This window comes from Vicugna pacos, chromosome 16 (genome assembly GCF_048564905.1).
Source record: "Vicugna pacos chromosome 16, VicPac4, whole genome shotgun sequence".
Classification (NCBI taxonomy): domain Eukaryota; kingdom Metazoa; phylum Chordata; class Mammalia; order Artiodactyla; family Camelidae; genus Vicugna; species Vicugna pacos.
This window is the reverse complement of record NC_133002.1, coordinates 57,686,096-57,705,111: the sequence shown is the minus strand read 5'-3', so window position 1 is coordinate 57,705,111 and position 19,016 is coordinate 57,686,096. Positions and strand designations below refer to the sequence as shown.

At 52.7% G+C, this 19,016-nt stretch overlaps 1 protein-coding gene across 1 annotated transcript; it reads left to right on the top strand.

Moving 5' to 3' along the window:
* The first annotated feature begins 4,650 nt into the window (after positions 1-4,650).
* Positions 4,651-18,639, top strand: FADS6 (fatty acid desaturase 6). Its single transcript, XM_015235083.2, has 6 exons — positions 4,651-4,917; positions 5,603-5,769; positions 13,528-13,708; positions 14,327-14,514; positions 16,224-16,403; positions 16,997-18,639. The coding sequence occupies exons 1-6, from the start codon at positions 4,755-4,757 to the stop codon at positions 17,144-17,146; spliced, it is 1,029 nt and encodes a 342-aa protein (XP_015090569.2). The 5' UTR covers positions 4,651-4,754; the 3' UTR covers positions 17,147-18,639.
* The last annotated feature ends 377 nt before the right edge of the window (positions 18,640-19,016 follow it).

Sequence of the window (19,016 nt, the reverse complement as noted above, 5' to 3'; positions counted from 1 at the left end):
CTTGGAGGCCCTCCAAGGCCGAGTTGAGCAATTTAGACTTTTGGTCATGGGCTAATCGTCTCCAAAGAGGGGTGTGCACACAATCTTTGGGGGGTACAGGGAGAAAATATTAAAATTCCTATTGATGTTTATCTCACTCCATTTTTAGTGTGTATGAAGCTACTAAGGCTCAGAGAAGTTGAGTAACTTACCCAAGGTCACACAGCTAGCATGCCAGATTCCAAAGCTGTGCTCTGCACATATGCTGAGTCTTGTGCAGACAGGAGAGGGGTTAAGCAGTGGCAGAGGCAGGTTTAGAGGAGGTGGCTGGGAGGCTGGAGACAGCCCCTAGCCCTGGCTGTCTCTGCCTTAGCAGCGGGCCTGCAGCCCATTGTAGGCAGAGGACAAAGAGCCTGCCCAGACCTGCCCCCAGCACCTGTTGTGAGAAGCCAAGCAGAGAGCCTTGATGGGGGCAGGCCTGCCTGGCCAACCACCCAGAGCCTTTCACCCTAGGCTCCGTTCTCACAATTTATTCTCACCTTTGCTGGGAGCTGGGAGGCAGAGGACGGGGTCTGAGAGCTCAGAATGGGCTGACAGAGAGAAAAGGAGAAGAGTTTGGTACATCAGCCACGCTGCCACTCCCACACACTCAGTTGCTAACCCCCAAGGCCAAGGGAGCCCAGACGCCAGCCTCACCCTGCTCTCCTGCACTTTACTTACTGTGCTGGATTTATGGATGACATCTACCTTCTGATTTATGCCTCTGAAAAAAAACTCAATTATTTCCCAATTTTAAAAACAAAATAAAAATATTGGAAGTATTGTTGATTTACAATATTGTGCTAGTTTCAAGTATACAGCAAAGTGATTCAGTGATACATGTATATGCATATGTATGTATGTCAGATTATTTTCCATTATAGGTTATTATAAGATATTGAATCTAGTTCCATGTGCTCTACAGTAACTCCTTGTTGCTTATCTATTTTATGTGTAGTAGTTTGTATCTGTTAATCCCATACTCCAAATTTATCCCTCCCCCTACCTCCTCTCTCCTTTGGTAACCGTAAGTTTGTTTTCTAAAATAAAGCAAATGTTTTCATTAAAATAGAGTATACATCCAGAAAAATGTACACATCATAACAAGGTAGCAGGATGAATTTTTACAAACTGAACACAGTCAAGGATAATTAACATCCTATCAAGAAACAAAGTATTTACCAGCCTCCAGAAATCCCTTGTGTGCCCTGGTTACTACCCTTTAGGCGGTAACGGCTGCCCTAAGCCTGTTTTTGAACTTGTATGAACGGAATAAGATTGAGGCTGGGCTCTGCTGTGTTTGGTCTCTCTTGTTCAACATCAGGTATGGGCTGAATGGTACTCCACGGCATGTGTACATTACATTTTATTTATCATTCTCCTGCTGGGGGACATTTGAGTTGTCCCCAATTTTTGCCTATTTTGGGTAATGTTTCTGTGAATGTTTGTGTATGTTTCTTCATGTTTCTGTTGAGCACATACCTCAGAAAGCCATGTGTCCAGCTTTAGTAAAGCTCTTGCCATTTTAAAGGAAGACCTGCTTTGTTGTCTTGTTTTTCCTTATTCGACTTTATTGACGTCTAATGAACTATAATAAGACGCACCCATTTTGAGTGTGCAGGTCAGTGACTTTTGACAGATGTATGAACCCGTGTAAACACCACCACAATCAAGATACAGAGCATTTTCATCATCCCAGACGGTTTCCTCATGTCCCTTTGCAATTAGTATCCCCCACCCACTCCTCCCCAGGCAAAGACTGACTTGATTTCTATCACTAGGTATTGGTTCTGCCCATTCTTGGACTTCTTATAAATGGGATCATACAGTAAGTAATTGTATCTTCTTACCCTCCTCATAATTTCTGAGAGATTACATCTATCAGTGCATCCAGTGTTACTGGACCGTCTCCTCCTTGTTATGAGGTAGGCTGTCTGACTGCATCCTAGTTGGTGTATCCAGTCTTCTGTTGGTGGACATTTAGGCTGCCTCTGCTTTGGCTGTGATGAATGACGCTGCAACGACTGTCCAGGTTCACATCATCCTTCCTTTCTGGAGGGGGAAGGTAATTAGGTTTACCACTTGAGCTATACCCTCCCCCCAACATCTTAACATGGTCACGTATTTCATTCCTCCTGAGTGAATACCTGGGAGCTGAATCGCTGTGTCATAGGGTAAGCGCATATTTGCCTCACAAGGAAGTGCCGAACTGTTTTCCAAGGAGTTTGTACAACTTTTCACTCTCGTCAGCAATGAAACGGAGGTCGGTTACTCCGCATCCCCTTGCCAACGCTCAGTGTTGCCTGGCTGTTTAATTTTAGCCATTCTCCAGGTCTGAAGGACTCTCTCATTGGGATTTTAATTTGCATTTTCCTGAAGACTAATGACGTGGAGCATCTTTTCATGTGTTTATTGGCCATTTGTACCTTTCCTTTGGTGAACTGTCAGTTCAAGTCTATTCCCCCATCTCCCATTCCACAGCCCCGCCCCTGCCATCTACACCCTCCTTACCCTCTTGTTTGAGTCTGTTCTTAATTGTCTGCCTCTCTCCAAGGAGGCTACCAGTCAGCCCCATCCCACGGGGATTCTTGGCTCTTCCAAGCTCCTCTAATACGTCTGCCTCTGCTCCTGTTTGACACAGCACATCTCCTTACAGCATCACTTAGACATCCAGCAGGTAACCAAAGCCTGGAGAGGGGCTTCTTGGTACCAGGAAGTTCCCTAAGTCTATATAATAAAACCAGTGGGATTCTGCCTTTATCAAATTGTAATGATGCATATTAATATCGAATATGCTTTTAAAAATTGTAGATATCCCCTTCCTGAAAATGCTAGTATATTGGAGAGGGAGGAACTTGAAGGTGGGATAGGGAGGGGGAAGGGCAACTCCCCCTTCTCTGTCTTGGGAATCTCTGATAAAAACAAAAGATAATTGGATTTAGAGGAGACGTCCTGCATTTGAGTTCTACTTCTGCCATTTTGGCACTGTGGGGTGGGTATGGGCAGATCAGTTCATCTCTCTGGGCCTCCATCAGTTAAATGGGGATGGTGTCATCCTTGCAAGTTGTTGTGAGTTGTAGGGACTAGACAAGACCTGTTGAGTATGTGGAAGTCAACAGTAAACTCTAAGGAGCCAGGCGTGTGTGTGTGTGTGTGTGTGTTATATTGGCGGGGGTGAGAATTGGTCTATTAAATTGTAAGCCCTTCAGAATACCGACCTGATAAAGAAACCTTGCCTTTTTCTAAAACAGTCGAGAGATAAACTCATAAGAAATGAAGAGAAAAGCCGAGGAAGACAGAGGAATCAGTCCTAAGTGTTCCTGCCCCTTCCTCACAGGTTTTTGCTCCTCCGGCTCTCCCTCCGCCCTTCCTCTTTTCCAAAGGTCTCCTGCTGCCAGTACTGCTGCCCGCACCATCCCAGAGCTCACTTTAAAAAAAAAAAACTGAAAGTTTAGCTGATTTACAAAATTGTGTTAGTTTCTGTGCAGCATAGTGATTCAGTTATACATACATACATTCTTTTTTATATTCTTTTTCATTATAGGTTATTACAAGTTATTGAATATAGTTCCCCGTGCTATACAGTAGAACCTTGTTGTTTATTCTGTGTATAGTAGTTTGTATATGCTAATCCCAAACTCTCAAATTATGCTTCCGCACCTCCCCCCCATCCTGACCTCATTTTCAAAGGCACTTCAGTAGGAAACCAGGGGGAAAGTGAAACAAAAAAGGAAAAGGGGAAAGGACCCTCAGAAACTGAGAAGGAAGTTTGCTGAACGCAGTGGCTTGTGCTCCCAGGGCCAAGGCCACCCTCCAGCAGCGCTGGGTCAGGGCCTGGGCTGAGAAGGGACTAGGCCAGGTGCTGCTCCCAAGTCTTGGGCGCTGTTTGTGGGGCCTTCAGAGCTAGGCAGGCACCCCTGAGTGAGTGGCACTGCAGAGGGTGTCCACCGGGAACGGTGACCTCTTAGTGTGTTTTCTCTATAATTACACCTTTTCACCCACTAGGCTGGAGAGCCCACTCTCCACAGGTCAACACTGCTAAAGCTGGACTTGGAGGGGACCCCCGCTCCCCTGTTGGTCTGGGTAGCATGAGTCCTTGAACTTTGTGTCCCATGAATTCAAAAACACTTCTGCGCCACACACTGTTTTAGGTACTGAAGACACAGCCCGAGAGAAAGCGGCAAGGTGAGGCCAGCCAGCATCAGCGTCTAGTCTGTTGGCAGAGACAGACAGGGACCAAATGTCCTTAAGTCTGGGAGCGGCTGCTAAGTGCTACTAGGAAAAATACTCAGGCTGTGGGAGAAAAACGGTGCCATACACCCAGGGACGGTGCTGGGCCAGGGAAAACGCGAGGGAGTTATTTGAGGCCAGGCGGTTAGGGAAGGCCCTCCGGGGTCTCCCCTGGGGTCTCAGCGCCCCCTCCCCGCCCCCGCCGGCTGCTTCTCGCTGCTGCTGGCTTCCCCACCCCCGCGCGTCTGCGCGCTCCTCCTGCGGCGGCTCTGGTCCCTCCTGCCAGGAGGTGGCCCGAGGCCGGGCCGGTCCCGCCGCGCGCAGCAGGAGGAGCTCAGGTGCCCAGCGCGCACCGTGACACCAGGGGTGGGTGTCCCCACGGCGCGCGTGACTCCGCCCCGGCCCGCCCCCGCTCGCGCCGCGCGCCTCGCCCGGCGCCGCAGACGCTGCCGGTCTTCCCCGTCCTCCGCCCGCGCCCGGCCCGGCGCCTGGAGCCCACGGAGCCCATGGAGCCCGCGGCCGGAGCGCCCCGGGGGAGCGGCGGCGCCGAGGCGCTGCTGGGCGAACTGGAGGCGAGGGTCCAGGACGTGGTGAGGGCGAGCTCGTGGTGGGAGCGCCATGGCGTGGACTGCGCCATCCTCGCGCTCAGCCTCCTTGCCTTGCCGCCCGGTGAGGGACACAGGGACAGGACGATAAGGGGCCCGGGCTGGGGTGAGAGACGGTGAGAGACGGTGGGACGGTGGGTGCGGGGGAGGGTGACGGACAGGGTGGGAGGCGACAGGGTAGGGTAGACGGCACGTGCCTGGGACTCTAGGGCAGAGGGTCACACTCCAACCCCGAAAGTCTGGTTGGGGTGTCCTGCCTTGTGTCCCCAGAGAAGCCCTGATGGCATGAATGGCGGTGAAGGAGAAAATTAAGAGGAGTCAGGGAGAGGCCAGGAGGGACAAGGTGGCTTGTGGAGGGGGAGGGTGATCCGCGGGAACACGAAGGACTGGACGAGGGGAGTGAGAGGGAGGATGAGAGTTTTCCCTGGACCTCCCCTGGTCTGGACCACCCCCTATGCTCTGGCCCCATCACTCCTCTGGCTGGAGTGCAGAATCAAGACTCCCAGCATCTCCTTGGTGAGTCAGTGGGGCTCTGTTTTGTCCCGAATACTGTAGGGAGAGGCAACCCATCCCCCTCAGGCCATCGTGGGACCTGCCTCGCCACTGTCTCTATGGCGGCTCGCAGGGCTGGGCCCACATTGGCTGGGCTCCCAGGGATAGAGGCTGCGGTGTTTGGGCCCTGAGCCAAAAAAAGACCCTGCCCTTACCGCCCGCCCCACCCCCAATCCCAACTCACCCTTCTCCGCCAGGGTTCCTGTGCCTGCGCTCCAACAATCTTCCGGTCTTTGCCCTGGGCATCACCATCCTGGGTGTGTGCCACTACACGCTCACTGTCAAGGGCAGCCACCTGGCCACTCATGGTGCCCTCACCGAGTCCAAACGCTGGAGCAAGATCTGGGCGCTCTTCTTCGTGGAGGTGAGCCTGGGGCTGGACAGGGTAGGAGCAGCTGCTGGTACTGCGTGGGCAACCTCATTGTTCTGTCAGGAAGGCAGAGGTTTCTGGCCAGGTCGTGTTTCTCTCTGGACTGGCCTCAGGCCTCTCAGTTCCTCTGAGTCCTCCCTTCCTCCCTGCCAAGCAGCCCCTCCCATGGCCGCCCATATCCCTTATGAACAAATATGAAAGGTGGTACCAGAAACAGCCCTTTGCTGCTGAGGACTGGTTACCATGATCGATGAACTCAATTATTAATTTTTAATAAATTTATATAATTTTATACAATTTTACTTAACTACACACACACACACACACACACACACACACGACATTTGATAAAATTATACCACATCAGTTGGGAGAGAGGAACCACTTCTTATACAGCACACTCTCAACTCCCCAGCACCCACAAGAGGTCCTGTTGGCCATCTCATGCCCACCTCTCCCACCCGCACATGTTTCTAAAGTGCTAAGGACAAGAGGAACCAACAGGTTCCTGATCCTCAGGGCCCATTTCCAGAAGCCCTCCTTCCCAGGGACCCTGGGCGCTGTCCCAGCCAAATGCTAAGGCATAGCCCGAACCCAGGAGTCAGAGTCAGATGCCCCCCAGGTTTGTCATTCCGGGCAGGGGAGAAACTGGGCAGTGTTGTGCAGTCACGTGGGGACACAAGAGAGGAGGGTGAGCTCTGTTAAGATTTGTCAAAGCTGTGCTGAGTGCCAGGAGCCTGGGGGGCAGCTGAGAATGAAGAGGCGTTGTGGGTTCTGGATGATCTGACTTCGGGGGATCCCACTGTGCAGAGATGGCCCAGTGGTTCTTGAACTTCTGTGTGCAGCTGAATGGCTGGAGGCTCAGGCTTGTTGGAGGAGAAGGGCCCGGCCACTGTGTTTACCAAGTTCCCCAGCTGGATCTGATACTCTGGGCCTAGACTCCTGGGGAACACAGGATCTCTTCTGGGGCTGAGCTTCCCACTGAGAAGTCTCCCCAGGTGCCCCCCTTCAGCTAGAGAGCCCCCCATAGAGCCACAGAGCACGACCCACCCACCCTGAGGGGCCCAGGTAGCCTGGTGGCTGTGCATTGTCTTGTCCTCATGAACCCCGGGGCAGTGGCCTCATCTTTGCCTCTTTACCTCTTTAGCTCCTGGCACAAGGCTGAGCTCAATATTTGTTGACGGTGACCCTGCAGGTGACGTAGGGGGACAAGGTCCAGGGAAAAGCTGGCTGATGGAGGGTCATAACCTAGAGGGGGAGGCTTGGCTCCCACCTCCGCATAGTGACACTGGCTGGTATACCGCAGTCCGCAGGGAAGGTCACATATGGTCTGTCAGCAGGCTAACCTGAGTGGAAGGCCTCTGTTTTTCTGTCCCCTAGGGTACGACTCCGGCTCCACTCCAGGGAAGACTCAGTTCCCTGTGTGAAGGAGAGGGTGGCTCTGTCTCTTCAGCCCGCTGGTATCAGTGGGGCGAGTGGAGTCTTTGGTCCTATCGGCCGGGCAGGGGACAGTGTTGGGGACACAGTCTTTGGACACACTGGCTGCCTGACCTTGGGCAAGTTACTTCATTCCGCATCTAAGGGTTAGTTTCCCATCTAATACATGAGAGTAGTAACGCAGCCTCTCTCAGGAAGCCGGTGTGTGTTTTGAATGAGACGTCGTAGATCTTAACTCAGGGCCCAGGCCTGACTCTGATGCTTGCGGGGGTGAGCTTCCCTGGTTCTTTCCCCAGAGGGAACTCAGCTGCAGGGGAAGGGTTGGTAGTTTTTGTTGTTATTTGTTAGTATTGTTTATTTTTAAACTGAAAGGTCGACCAAGTTATACAAAGCTTGATGGAGCTGTGTGTGTGTGTGTGTGTGTGTGTGTGGTGAGGGGGCTGTTTGCTGAGGCCCCGGATAACCATCTGCCCTCTGCATCACACAAAGTACCAGTTTTCGCTGCCCAGGATCTCAGGAGCTCAGTGGACAACCTGGGACTCCTGGATCCCTGACCCTCCCCCTGTGCCCAGTCCTGTTGTCCCTTGTTAGTCCTCCTCTCCCCCAACCATGACCCTCAGGTAGCACCATCACTAGAGAAGAATCTCGTCCTCTAGTTGCAACCTCAGGGGTCTGCTGAGTGTCACTGGCTTTCCTGGGACACCCCAGCTTTTGCCGGATTTATCCTCAAGGTCGCTGGCAAGAGCTGGGGGTGAGACAGGACCTCACTCTCTCTGACCCACTGGATCTGAGCGGAGGGGCGGGCAGGATGGAGGGGGCGGCTGACATCCAGGTTATTGTTGTTTCTCTGCTAAGGTATCCAAAGTCATACACCCCTCCCATTCCACGGTGAACTTCCCTCTAAAGACCCATTTCCAGTCTACACTAGAATGTTCCATTCCCCCAAGTAGCGTACCTCTGACCTTCTACCCTGCCCACTCATTACCCTGGTCTGTCCCTCCCTGTGCTGGCCTCTGTCATGGGGACTACCAGGTATATTCCTGGGGACTGCCAGCAAAGGGCTATAGGAATGTGGGGGGCAGGCTGGGGCAGGCAGAGCCACCATGGTTTACAGTTTATGTCCTGAAGCTTGGGGAGTGTTAACTCCTGCAGTCAAGAGGGCTTTAGGAACTCCCCTGCAAGTCACTCACAATCAAGATGTTCCCGAGTGGGAGGGAACAGGCCATGCCAGTTGCTAAGCTCTATTGTGTCTCAACTTCAAACCCTCTTTCTAAAGTCAGCTTTGTGCTACGGGGGTGGAGTCACAGCTGGTCTAAAGAGAGCAGAGGCTGGCTGTGCCCTGGGGGAGGGATGACGCCCAGGGGAACCTTCATCCAGTCCCATGTGGTGGTGGTGGTGGAAACAGAGCTCAGAACCCCCAGCCTGACCATAATTCTGGAACATTCTCTTCCCACGAATTCAGTGTGGCTACTATTATCCTCAGGGCTGTCTCTGATCTTCTTTCTGCTAGTCCCCACACGAACCTCGAGGGGCGGTAATCTGAGTGTTGCTCCACTATGATTTTTATCTGCAATACAAAATATACTTTTGTAAAAAAGTTTTTTAATTTTTGAAATAATTATATAATAGTGTAAATTCACAGGACATTGCAAAAATAGAACAGAGAGGTCCAGTGGACCCTTCACCCCATTTCTTCCAATAGTTAGACATTGACATTGGTGTGTGCACGTGTGTGTGCGCGCAATTTTATCACATGTGCAGATTTATAAAATGTACTTTTAAGGGGTCTCATGGCGAGTCCCACTCCTGTGGGTCTCTAGAAGCCTGGCTCCGGGTGTGTTACATCGCCCCCTAGAGGTGGGGGACCCTGGGGCAGTATCAGGTGCTGGTCTGTAGGTGGCAGCATTGAGTCTGATAAGTGGCCCAGGGGAAGGGGCTTGGAGAGAAAAGGGTAGGGTTGCTTGGAGGGGCGCAGTTGCTGCCCAGCTGGGAGACGAGACATGGAGGGAGGCTTGGTTTGATGGGGAGCTTCGGGGGCTGAGACTGTGGGTCGAGGCGCTGCGTGGGCGATGACTGGATGGCTGAGCAGTACACTCAACATCACTGACCCTCTGCTCCCAGGCAAGCCCTCTGCCAGGTGCTGGGGACACACAGTGAACCAGACCCTCTTTCAGTTCCCCAAGGGCTCAGAGTCCAGTGGGGAAACAGACACACACATATGACATGAAAATAACAAACCTCCTAATTACACCAGCTGACCCTTATTGGGTGCTTAGTGTGTACTTTACCTAAATTATCTCATCTAATAGTCACGCCTCCCTATGAGGTGGAAGCTATTAAATATCACTTTTACTCTGTAGATGAGGAAACACTGGTTGGGGAGGTTAAATCACTTGCCCCAGGCTGCACAGCTGGTTCGCAGCACAGGACCAGGGCAGGCAGAATGTGGCAGCAGCATCAACCAGGTGATGTGAAGGCTGTGAGAGCACAGAGAGGAGAGCACGTGATGGGGACACGGGTAATGTCTGCAGACGTTTGTGGCTGTCACAACTGGGCTGTGTCGGTGTCTGTGTGCGGATGTGCTAGCAGATAGAGGCCAGGAACGCTGGTAAACATCCTACAATGCACAGGACGGCCCTCCAGAACATAGGATGACCCCGCCCCAAATGTCAATAGTGCCAGTGCTGAGAACCCCCGGCGACAGTGTCTGGAGGAGACACTGGCCAGGCCCAGAAGCCGGAAGGTGGGTTCAGGCTGAGCAGACACACAGACAAAGGCGTGGATATGGGAAACAGCATGGTTCTTGAGAGACCCGCAGAAATCTGGGGTTGCTAGAATCTAACAGGGACTCTGGAGCAAATGGGATGAGGAGGCCTGTGTGCCAAGCAGAGGAGCTGGGAGTTTCCCAGGACAAGGGCTGAAAGGGGAGAGAATTTTGTGGATGTAGGATCAGCGCCCACTACATCCAGCCTAACGAGGGGCTCGGGCTCCTCCTTCACCACGGCCCCTCTCTTACCCAAAGGTGCTAACATTGCCATATCCCATGGAGCCTGCGGGAGAACCCGCGTGGTACCCAAGGACTCGCCCTTGGAGAATTGTGTGCTGTCAGATGCAGCCAATAAAAATACAGGATGCACAGTGAAGTCTGAACTTCAGATAAATGAATGCAGGCAATATTTGGGATATAGGTCTACAAACAAGGACTGGTTGTTTTGTCCAAAACTAATGTATCTGGGTGTCCTATACTTTATCTGACAAACCCAACGCTGAGGACTGCAGAGCCTCAGGGACCCCTCCTGCCGACTCTGAAGCCCGCGTGAAGGGGCTGCTCAGCCCTGGTGTCAGTGGGAGAGGGTCTGGAGAGAGGAATGGGAGCTGGGATGAGCCACAGTCCCTCTTTCTCCTCCTCTCCACGCCTGAAGCCCTCTTCTCCTGTCGCCCTCTCTGGAGTGGCCCCGCTGTGCCCCGCCCCCATCCCTGCCCTTCCTGTCCTCACCTCTCGCCACGTCCCTCACCTGCAGCCTCCCACCCGTCACCTGCCTTGTCCTGCCCCTCCCCTTCCAATCCAGTCAGGTCACCTGTGTAAAACCCAATGGTGTATCATAATCTCATAATAAATAAACTGAAAGGGGAAAATACTAGGGGACATGTAAGAGATTGAGGGCCTCCCTCACCTCCCAAGAGGAAAATAGGGCAGCCGGGGGTGAGGTAGGAAGAAGACTCGTCACTGTGAGCTTTTTGAGTTATGTGAACATACCACCTGTTCAAAAAATAAGTTACCAGCTGGGATAACTACCTGTGGCAGTTGGTGGAGGTCTGAGGATGCTGACGCGAACAGACAACTGAATGAAGGGATGAATGAACAAATGAGAGCCGGGGCCCCTGATTTTAGCAGAAATAAGATGTCAAGAGGAACTGCAGACATCTGCCCACACACACACTGCCTATTTGCAAAACCTGAGTGCAGCTAAGGGATGGGGGCTCTTAAGTTTCCCTGAAGGGCACAGAAGGTGGTGATATCAAGAAGCTTCTGGAACTTTCTCTGGGTCTGGATGTGAGATCCTCTTGGGTGAGACCTGTAAATAATCCTTCACAGCAGGACTGCCCCCGCAGCGCGTGGCCACATCCCCCTGCCCTCTGGGTGGTGGGATCCCATGAGCCAGGCCACAATTAGTGTCCAGTCGCCCCTTCTCCCAAACCCACCGCTTTCCCTCCCGCTCTGGAAAAGGCATCTAGATGGGAGGGAGAGGTCCAGTGTCACAGAAACAGCCTCAGGTCTGTTCTTATTCATATAAAAAGGCAGATTGCATGCAGATTTGGGAAGCATGTTCTGAGTCACAAACCATGTATTACATACCACACAGGTGGCTTGTCCCCTCCACCCTGTCCCTGCCCCATCCTCAACTGGGCGTGCGGCAGAGAGCCCCACCAGGTCCCCAAGGGTTGAGTTCCTACCGAGCTTGGTCAGGTTCAGGCCCCTGGTCATTTCTGGCTTTGCTACTCAAAGTGTGGTCAGCTGCTGCTCTGAGAGGGGATGGAGAGCTTGGGACAAAAGGAAGGGCAACTTTGACCCTAAGCAGATCGCTGCATTCAGCTGATGTTTCTTGAAGAAGGACGCTGTGCAGATAGGGTGGGTCCTTGGAGCAGAAGTGCATGGAGGGAGCAGTTAAAAACAGTCGCTTCTTCCAGTTACAGGACCACGAGATTCAAAACACACACTTCTAGGCTTTGGGCAGAGGCAGGCAGGCCTCCTAGCAGACCCCGGCTGCGGCCCCTGTGTTGAACCAACCCAACTGCCTGACCCTCTTAAGCAGCAAATCCTTCGAGATCATTGGGCCTGGAAAAGACATCACTTTGACAGTTTACCTGCCCGGCCTCTGCAGCCTCCCTCAGGTTCCATCTGTCTGCGAGGTTTCAGAAACAGAGAACAAGCCCATCCCTCCCCGGTCTTACATCATCTGAGAGCAAAGCGCCTCCTGATTTTGTGGACTCCAAAGCCACGCAGTCATTGAACCAGCCTTTCCTTTCATGCCCTCCCCTTCAGAGGGGCCCGCATAGTACTCGTTTGACACATTTTCCGTGTCTGTGGTAGGACTGCCGTTGTGACGTGCTCCCCAGCGCCCTATGGATAGAGCTTCTGGCTACGTTTCGGTTTCATTTCATTCCAAGTGAGAAAGTCTTTGCAGATGGTATGAAGACAATGTCGTTCCTTATCTGTCTTCTCCTGGTTTTGCTTCTGCTGCCTGGGCCCCAAGCCTGGGTTTGTGCTCTGTTGTAGCTGGTGGCTCACCCTAGGGGTCTTATGGCTTATCTTGGATGGAACCTGGGTTCCAGTCCCACCTCTGCCACCGACTTAGCTGAGTGCCCTGGGGTGGTCACATGGCCTCTGTCTCAGTTTCTGCTTCTGTCAACTGTGAATAATAACATCACTGACTCCCTCGGCTTGGAATATTAACAAAGTCACATGTGTAAAGTGCGGAATGATAAGCACTCAACCGCATGTGTTCTGCTGTCTTTCTGGGGCTCACGGTGACTGGCATTGGCTTCATGTTCTCCTGGAAATAGGCAGGCAGCGTCTTCAATAAAATTAGCAAAATCTTCTGGCATGGATAAAACATGGGAAGAGGCTGATATCTGCATGTTCATTTGCATACATCTGTATAAGAAACACCTTAGCACCTCTTGTGCATTCAGAATGACTGCTCTTCTTGGAGTCAGAAAGCTACTGCTGCTCACTTCCAGCTCCAGAGAATCCCACATGGGGTCACGTCAGAGAAGAGTCACCCCTGGGAAAATGGTCACTCTCGGCCCCCCACCAGGGCACCCTCAACCTGACTGCCACCCTTGTGGACATTTCAGGAGATGGCCTCCCTTCGCCCCCAGACTGCTCCTGTCCCCCTCCCCTCACTGCTATGGGGTCAGAATACAAAGCAGTGTTAAGAAGGTACAGATATTTCCTAGATAAACTTGCACAAAATAATTGCCGTCGGATGCCAAGAGCTTCACCTGCAGTGCATCCAGTCCTCTGACAGCCCTCTCAGGCTTGCGGGCTGCAATCAGCAGGGCTGGCCTCCTGCCCCGAAATGCTTTGCAGCACCATGCCAAGTGGATGAAGTTGGTTTGATCGGCTGCCACACGGTGGTCATGGATACCAGAGAGTTGATGGTCAAGTCTGATGAGCTGGGGGTGTAAGGCAGTAAGGCCCCAGAAATGCAGGGGTCTGGGGAAGGAGGGTGTTCTCAAGGCTCCAGAGGTCCTCTTTGGTCGCCTCTGCCTGACATGGACCCCAGCGCCCTTTCTGACTCCCTCCTCTAGGTGTGCACATCCTTCACTGCAGAGTACGCCAAGTATGGGCACGTCAAAATGCACCATGGCTACACCAACGTGCTGGGCCTGGGGGACTCCAGCACGTGGAGGCTGCCCTGCCTCAACCGCTACGTCTACATGTTCCTCGCTCCTCTCTTGATCCCCATCATAACACCGCTGGTGGCTGTCGGTGAGTAGGCCAGGGCCATGCCCCCCAGATACCTGGCCCCCTCTATCCTTCCTTCCTCTCCTGGCTTCACAGAGGCTTCATGGAGGAAGTGAGGAGCCCTGAGTTAAGACCAGACAGCAACTTTTTGAGACAACTAGGCAGGGTGGAAAGAACCTTGGACCTGGGGCCAAGTCTGGCTCTGCCACTTACTGGCTGGTGACCACAGGCAGGTAACTTAGCCTCTCTGAGCCTTAGGTTCTTACCTGCTCCTCAAGGATGATGTGAAAGCATCCTGAGGTCATAGCTGGAAAATGCTTTGTAAATGCCTCACACTCTAGTGCATGTTATGACTTTTAATATCACAGGAGCAATATCATACGGTGGAAGAAGCAGGGGCCACGGGTCCGCCAGACTGGGGTTCAAGCCCCAGGCCACCACTTACTATCAGAGTGGCCTTGGTCGGGTTGCTGAATGCCATTTTCTCATCCATAAAATGGGAAAATCTACTTTTCAGGGATGTGTGTGGATGGACTGAACACCTAGGTCACCCTAGTTCACACCATTGAGCCACCAGGGAGCCAGCTTATGTTGGATTGGAGCCTGGCCGGGCCTCACCCTGTTTCTTGCCTCCTCTGGCAGAGCGGCTGAGAGAGGTGGAGCTCAGGACGGCCCTGCGGACGCTGGGCCTGATTTTCCTGGGCCTTTATTCTCACTACTGGCTGCTCCTGAACGTGTCTGGCTTCCAGAGCCCCGGCTCGGCCCTGGTCTGCATGTTCATCACCAGGTCCCTGCTGGCCCACCCTTACCTCCACGTCAACATCTTCCAGGTGAGGCCTCCTCTACCCTCAGCTTGGTGATGGGGGATGCGGGGACCATTCTCCAGGGTGCCTGGCCGCAGGCTGGACTCTAGGTTTTGGGGGGAGAGAGGCCACCTGAGGAAGCATCCCCTCGCCTCCCACCCACCCCTCTGCCCTTCTCTCTGTGGGTCATCACAGAGAGTTTTGGTCCCAGGTAAGGAGTTTGCTTCTCTTCCACACTGGCTGCTGTTCACACATGGACTGGAGATTTATTAGAAACCTCTGCACAGGTCAGTTGATTAAGCTCTGTGGGGACACAAGTGAATAGGACCCCAGCTCCTACTGTCAGGGTTTTCACTGTGATAAGCCCAAGGGAAGTGAAACAAGTGCATGGCAGAGGTCCCAGCGCACATGCTGAGAGGAGCTGGAGACAGGAGGTCCTCACGGGAGGCCAGCTCAGTTCTGGGGCCATTTCCATAGGACCAGTGAAGACCCCAGTTTACAGCATCCTGCATGCGACCATCCCAGCACTTACTGCATAGCCATCAATGACTTAATCCCATCTGTGGCCCATCTGTTTGTCCTGCTAGAGTGGAAGCTCCCGTTCACATCCACATCCTCTAGACCTAGGACAGTGCCTGGAAGAGGAGGCATTTATATATACTTTCTGAACAAAAAAATATACAAGGATGTGCAAACTTGATCTTGAGCCATGAACAGGATTTCTTTTTAATTGATATAGTCGGTTTATAATGTGTTAATTTCTAGTGTACAGCATGGTGATTCATTTATACATATATATATTCCTTTTCATATTCTTTTTTATTATAGGTCACTATAAGGTATTGATTATAGTTCCCTTTGCTATACAGTAGGACCTTGTTGTTTATCTATTTTATTTATAGGAGTTAGTATCTACAAATCCTGAACTCCCAATTTATCGTTCTCCACCCCCTCCCCCACTGGTAACCATAAGTTTGTTTTCTATGTCTGTGAGTCTGTCTCTGTTTTGTAAATAAGTTCATTTGTGTCCTTTTTTAGTAAAGATTCCACATATAAGTGATATCATATGGTATTTTTCTTTCTCTTTCTGGCTTACTTGGTATGACAATCTCCAGGTCCATCAATGTTGTGGCAAATGGCATTATTTTATTCTTTTTCATGGCTGAGTAGTATTCCTGTGTGTGTGTGTGTGTGTGTGTGTGTGTCTGTGTGTGTGTGTGTGTGTGTGTACCACATCTTTAGCTAGTCATCTGTCAGTGGACATTTAGGTTGCTTCCATGTCTTGACTGTTGTGAATAGTGCTGCTATGAACATTGGGGTGCATGTATCTTTTCAAATTATATGCCCAGGAGAGGGAATCATGAGCAGGACTTGAAAAGAGAGCAGAGAAGGGTCTCTCCAGGATGAAGTGAAGGAACAGGGATGTGAGAGACAGTGGTGGGCAGTCGTGGGCTTTAAAGTATCACAGGATCTGAAGGACACCCAAGCCAAGCCCCTCACTGTGCGGATGGGGAGAGGCCCAGAGAGGGGACAGATTCAGCACAGAGCACAGACAGGGTCGTCTTGGAGATGGGCTGAGAACCTCAGCCTCCTCATGTCTCTACTGGGTCCTGATGGAGTCGGGGGCAGAGGAGGGAGGGCAGAAGAACCCACAGGTCCCCCATCGCTAGGTGAGGATGCCTGGGGCAGGTGGGGAGGCACAGTGCTGCCTGGCGTGACCCTTGTGTCTATGACAGCACATCGGACTGCCCATGTTCTCCCGGGACAAGAAGCCCCGACGGATTCACATGATGAGCCTGGGAGTGCTTAACCTGCCCCGGCTGCCCGTGCTGGACTGGGCGTTTGGGCACTCCCTCATCAGCTGCCACGTGGAGCATCACCTCTTCCCCAGGCTCTCTGACCACATGTGCCTGAAGGTAGGTGAGGGTCAGGCTGGAAGGGCTTAGATGAAGGAACTCTCTGAGGGCAGAAAGGGAGTCTCCTCCAGGGTTCTCTGAGCACCTGGCCTGGTCAGAGATTCCCAGAAAGGGCAGCCCAGGGTACAAGCAGCAGTGTGGGTTTCCTACCAGAGACACCTGGGTTTCTCACTAGCAGTGCGACTCTGGACAAGTTAACTGAATGGCTCTGAGCCTCAGCTTCCTCACCTGTCAAATGGGATTAGGCAGTGCTTACACTGACAGGCTTTGAGAATGAAATGAAGAAGTGGATCTGAAATGTTGGGCACACCATAAATGTTTGATAAAAGGAGCTATGGTGTTTAGTGCCCTGTGCTGAGGACGACTGTCATACGGTCTGGAGCCCTGGCGGAGGATGTTGGGGAGAAGTCCCCCCTTTTCCCTTGCCTGCTAGAAATGGGGAGGCAGGAATTCTCCAAGCTCTTCAGCCCCCCTAGAGCATCATGGGACAAAGCAGACAGGAGCTGGGGCTGGGAAGAGGAAGGGTCTCCATGGGGAGGGACCTGTCCGCAGTCCCGGCTCAGCGGCCCCTCCTCCTGCCCATCTTCTGGCAGGTGAAGCCAGTGGTGTCCCAGTTCCTTCATGAGAAGCAGCTGCCATACAACGAGGACTCCTACCTGGCTCGCTTCCGGCTGTTTCTCAATCGCTACGAGGAGTTCATGGTGCAGACGCCCCCCATCACAGAGCTGGTGGGGCTGCAATGATGCGTGGACTGGCACAGTCACCCTGCCCTCTCTCCCAGGCCCAACCCTGGCTCTCCTGCTTCTGCTGGTCATCCCTGGGGCCGGGAGGGCACGGGCCCTTGCCCAGTGAGTGTGGCTCTGCCACTGGTGGTGGACTTGGAATGTGGAGGCACTGGGCGGGCAGCGAGGCGGGGAGTTCATGCCAGGGGTCCTGGGGATCACTGCCCTGCTTGCTTTTCTGGGTTTCAAGGACTATCTGGGGGAAAGGAATAAAGGTGGCTGGGCATTATGGTTAGTCTGGACCTCCATCAACTTCATCTCAGGACTAAACAGCTGGATTTCTCCCCTGCTCGCTCTGAGCCTTGGTAGGGCTAAGGGATGGGGTTAAGGAGAGTCCCTATGTAGGGAGAAGGCTAGTAGGGGGCGCTGAGAGAGAAGGGTCAGCCCCCTGGGTAGGGCTTCCATGGCACCGGGAGCCCCACACTTGGCTGCTGCTTCTTCCTGTGCCCTTTTGAGGTTCTGGCCCCTAGGGAGCCCTCTCCACAGGGACCACAGGGAGAGATTACCTTTGGCAGACCTTCCGAGTTTTTCAGCCAGGAAGCCTGTGCGGGACACTGGCCCAGCAGCTCCCCAGATCCACAGCATCTGGGAGATCGCAGTGTGTGTTTTGTGGGGAGAGCACTCCACGGGAAACAAGGGCAGAAATGGTGTAAATAGCTTTGAGCATGACCTTGGCTAGCTCCGGAAGTCTGCTTTCTTCCACGATGTTTACAAAGAGTGGAAGGATTATCCACTGAGAGAGTGAGAAATTACTGGGAGGGTAGCTGAGGCTGGAGGGGGGTTATGGGAACATGGTTTGAAGGTCGAATGGCCTTAGAGAGAAGAGGGAGTGGGGGGCAGGGAAAGGTACAGATACCAGAGCTGGGAGTCGAGGGCTAGGCTTGTGTATGGAAGGATGCGCTGCAGCCTGGAAGTGAGGCACTGTAAGTGCTGCAGCCAGAGGATGAGGTCGAGGGACTGGGGATGGTATCGAGACTCAACCTAAAGTGGGCCGACCTGAGAGGGGGCTGGGAGCTGCCCTGGCTGGGGGCTGGATGAGTGGGCACAAAGAAGGGTCCAGCCGGAGGCCGAGGGAGGAACAGAGAAGGAGCCTAGCCTGTGAGAAGAGGCCAGAGCAGTTAGTTTAAAACAGGGTTTCCCACCTCAGCATCATCACATTTTGGCCAGATATTTCTTTGTTGTTGGGACCAGCTTCTATCCACCTGGTTCCAGGAGCCCAAGTCATGACAATCAAAAATGTCTGCAGACATTGCCAAATGTCCTCTGGGGAGTGGGGCAAAAATCATCTCCAGTTGAGAACATGCAAGTCTGTTCTGAGTACATAATTGCCTTATTTTTCAGTGAAGTCCTTGGATGAGGCGAAGGGCACGCTGACCCTGACCATGGGGAGGCTAAATGCCAGCAGAGGGGGTGGCAGAGGAGTCAGACGGCAGGTGAAGGCATTCTCTGAGCCTGGTCCTGTTGAAAAACCCATCTCTGGTGTGGCCTTGGTTGGCTGTGCTGGCTACCTGTCTCCAGATCCATTCCCCTCTTCTCCACCGTGCCTTCCTTCCCCAAAGCCCACAGCTGCTGTCTGGCACCCTCTCCAGCTACAGCTCTCACTGCTTCCAAAACAGCTCTCTCCTTTTGCTTTTTCAGGGCCTGGGGTGGGAGTGGCTTCTGGCTGTTGCTTGCCCAGGAGTGCTTCACCATTTCTTTAATCCTGCTACACCTCTGTACAAAACCCCTTCATTAAACTCTCTTCAATCAGCCCCTTTGAACAGACCATCTGTTTCCTGTTGGGAGGTTGACTGATAGAGCAGAGTTTGGGATCCAAGCAGCCCTTTTGGAA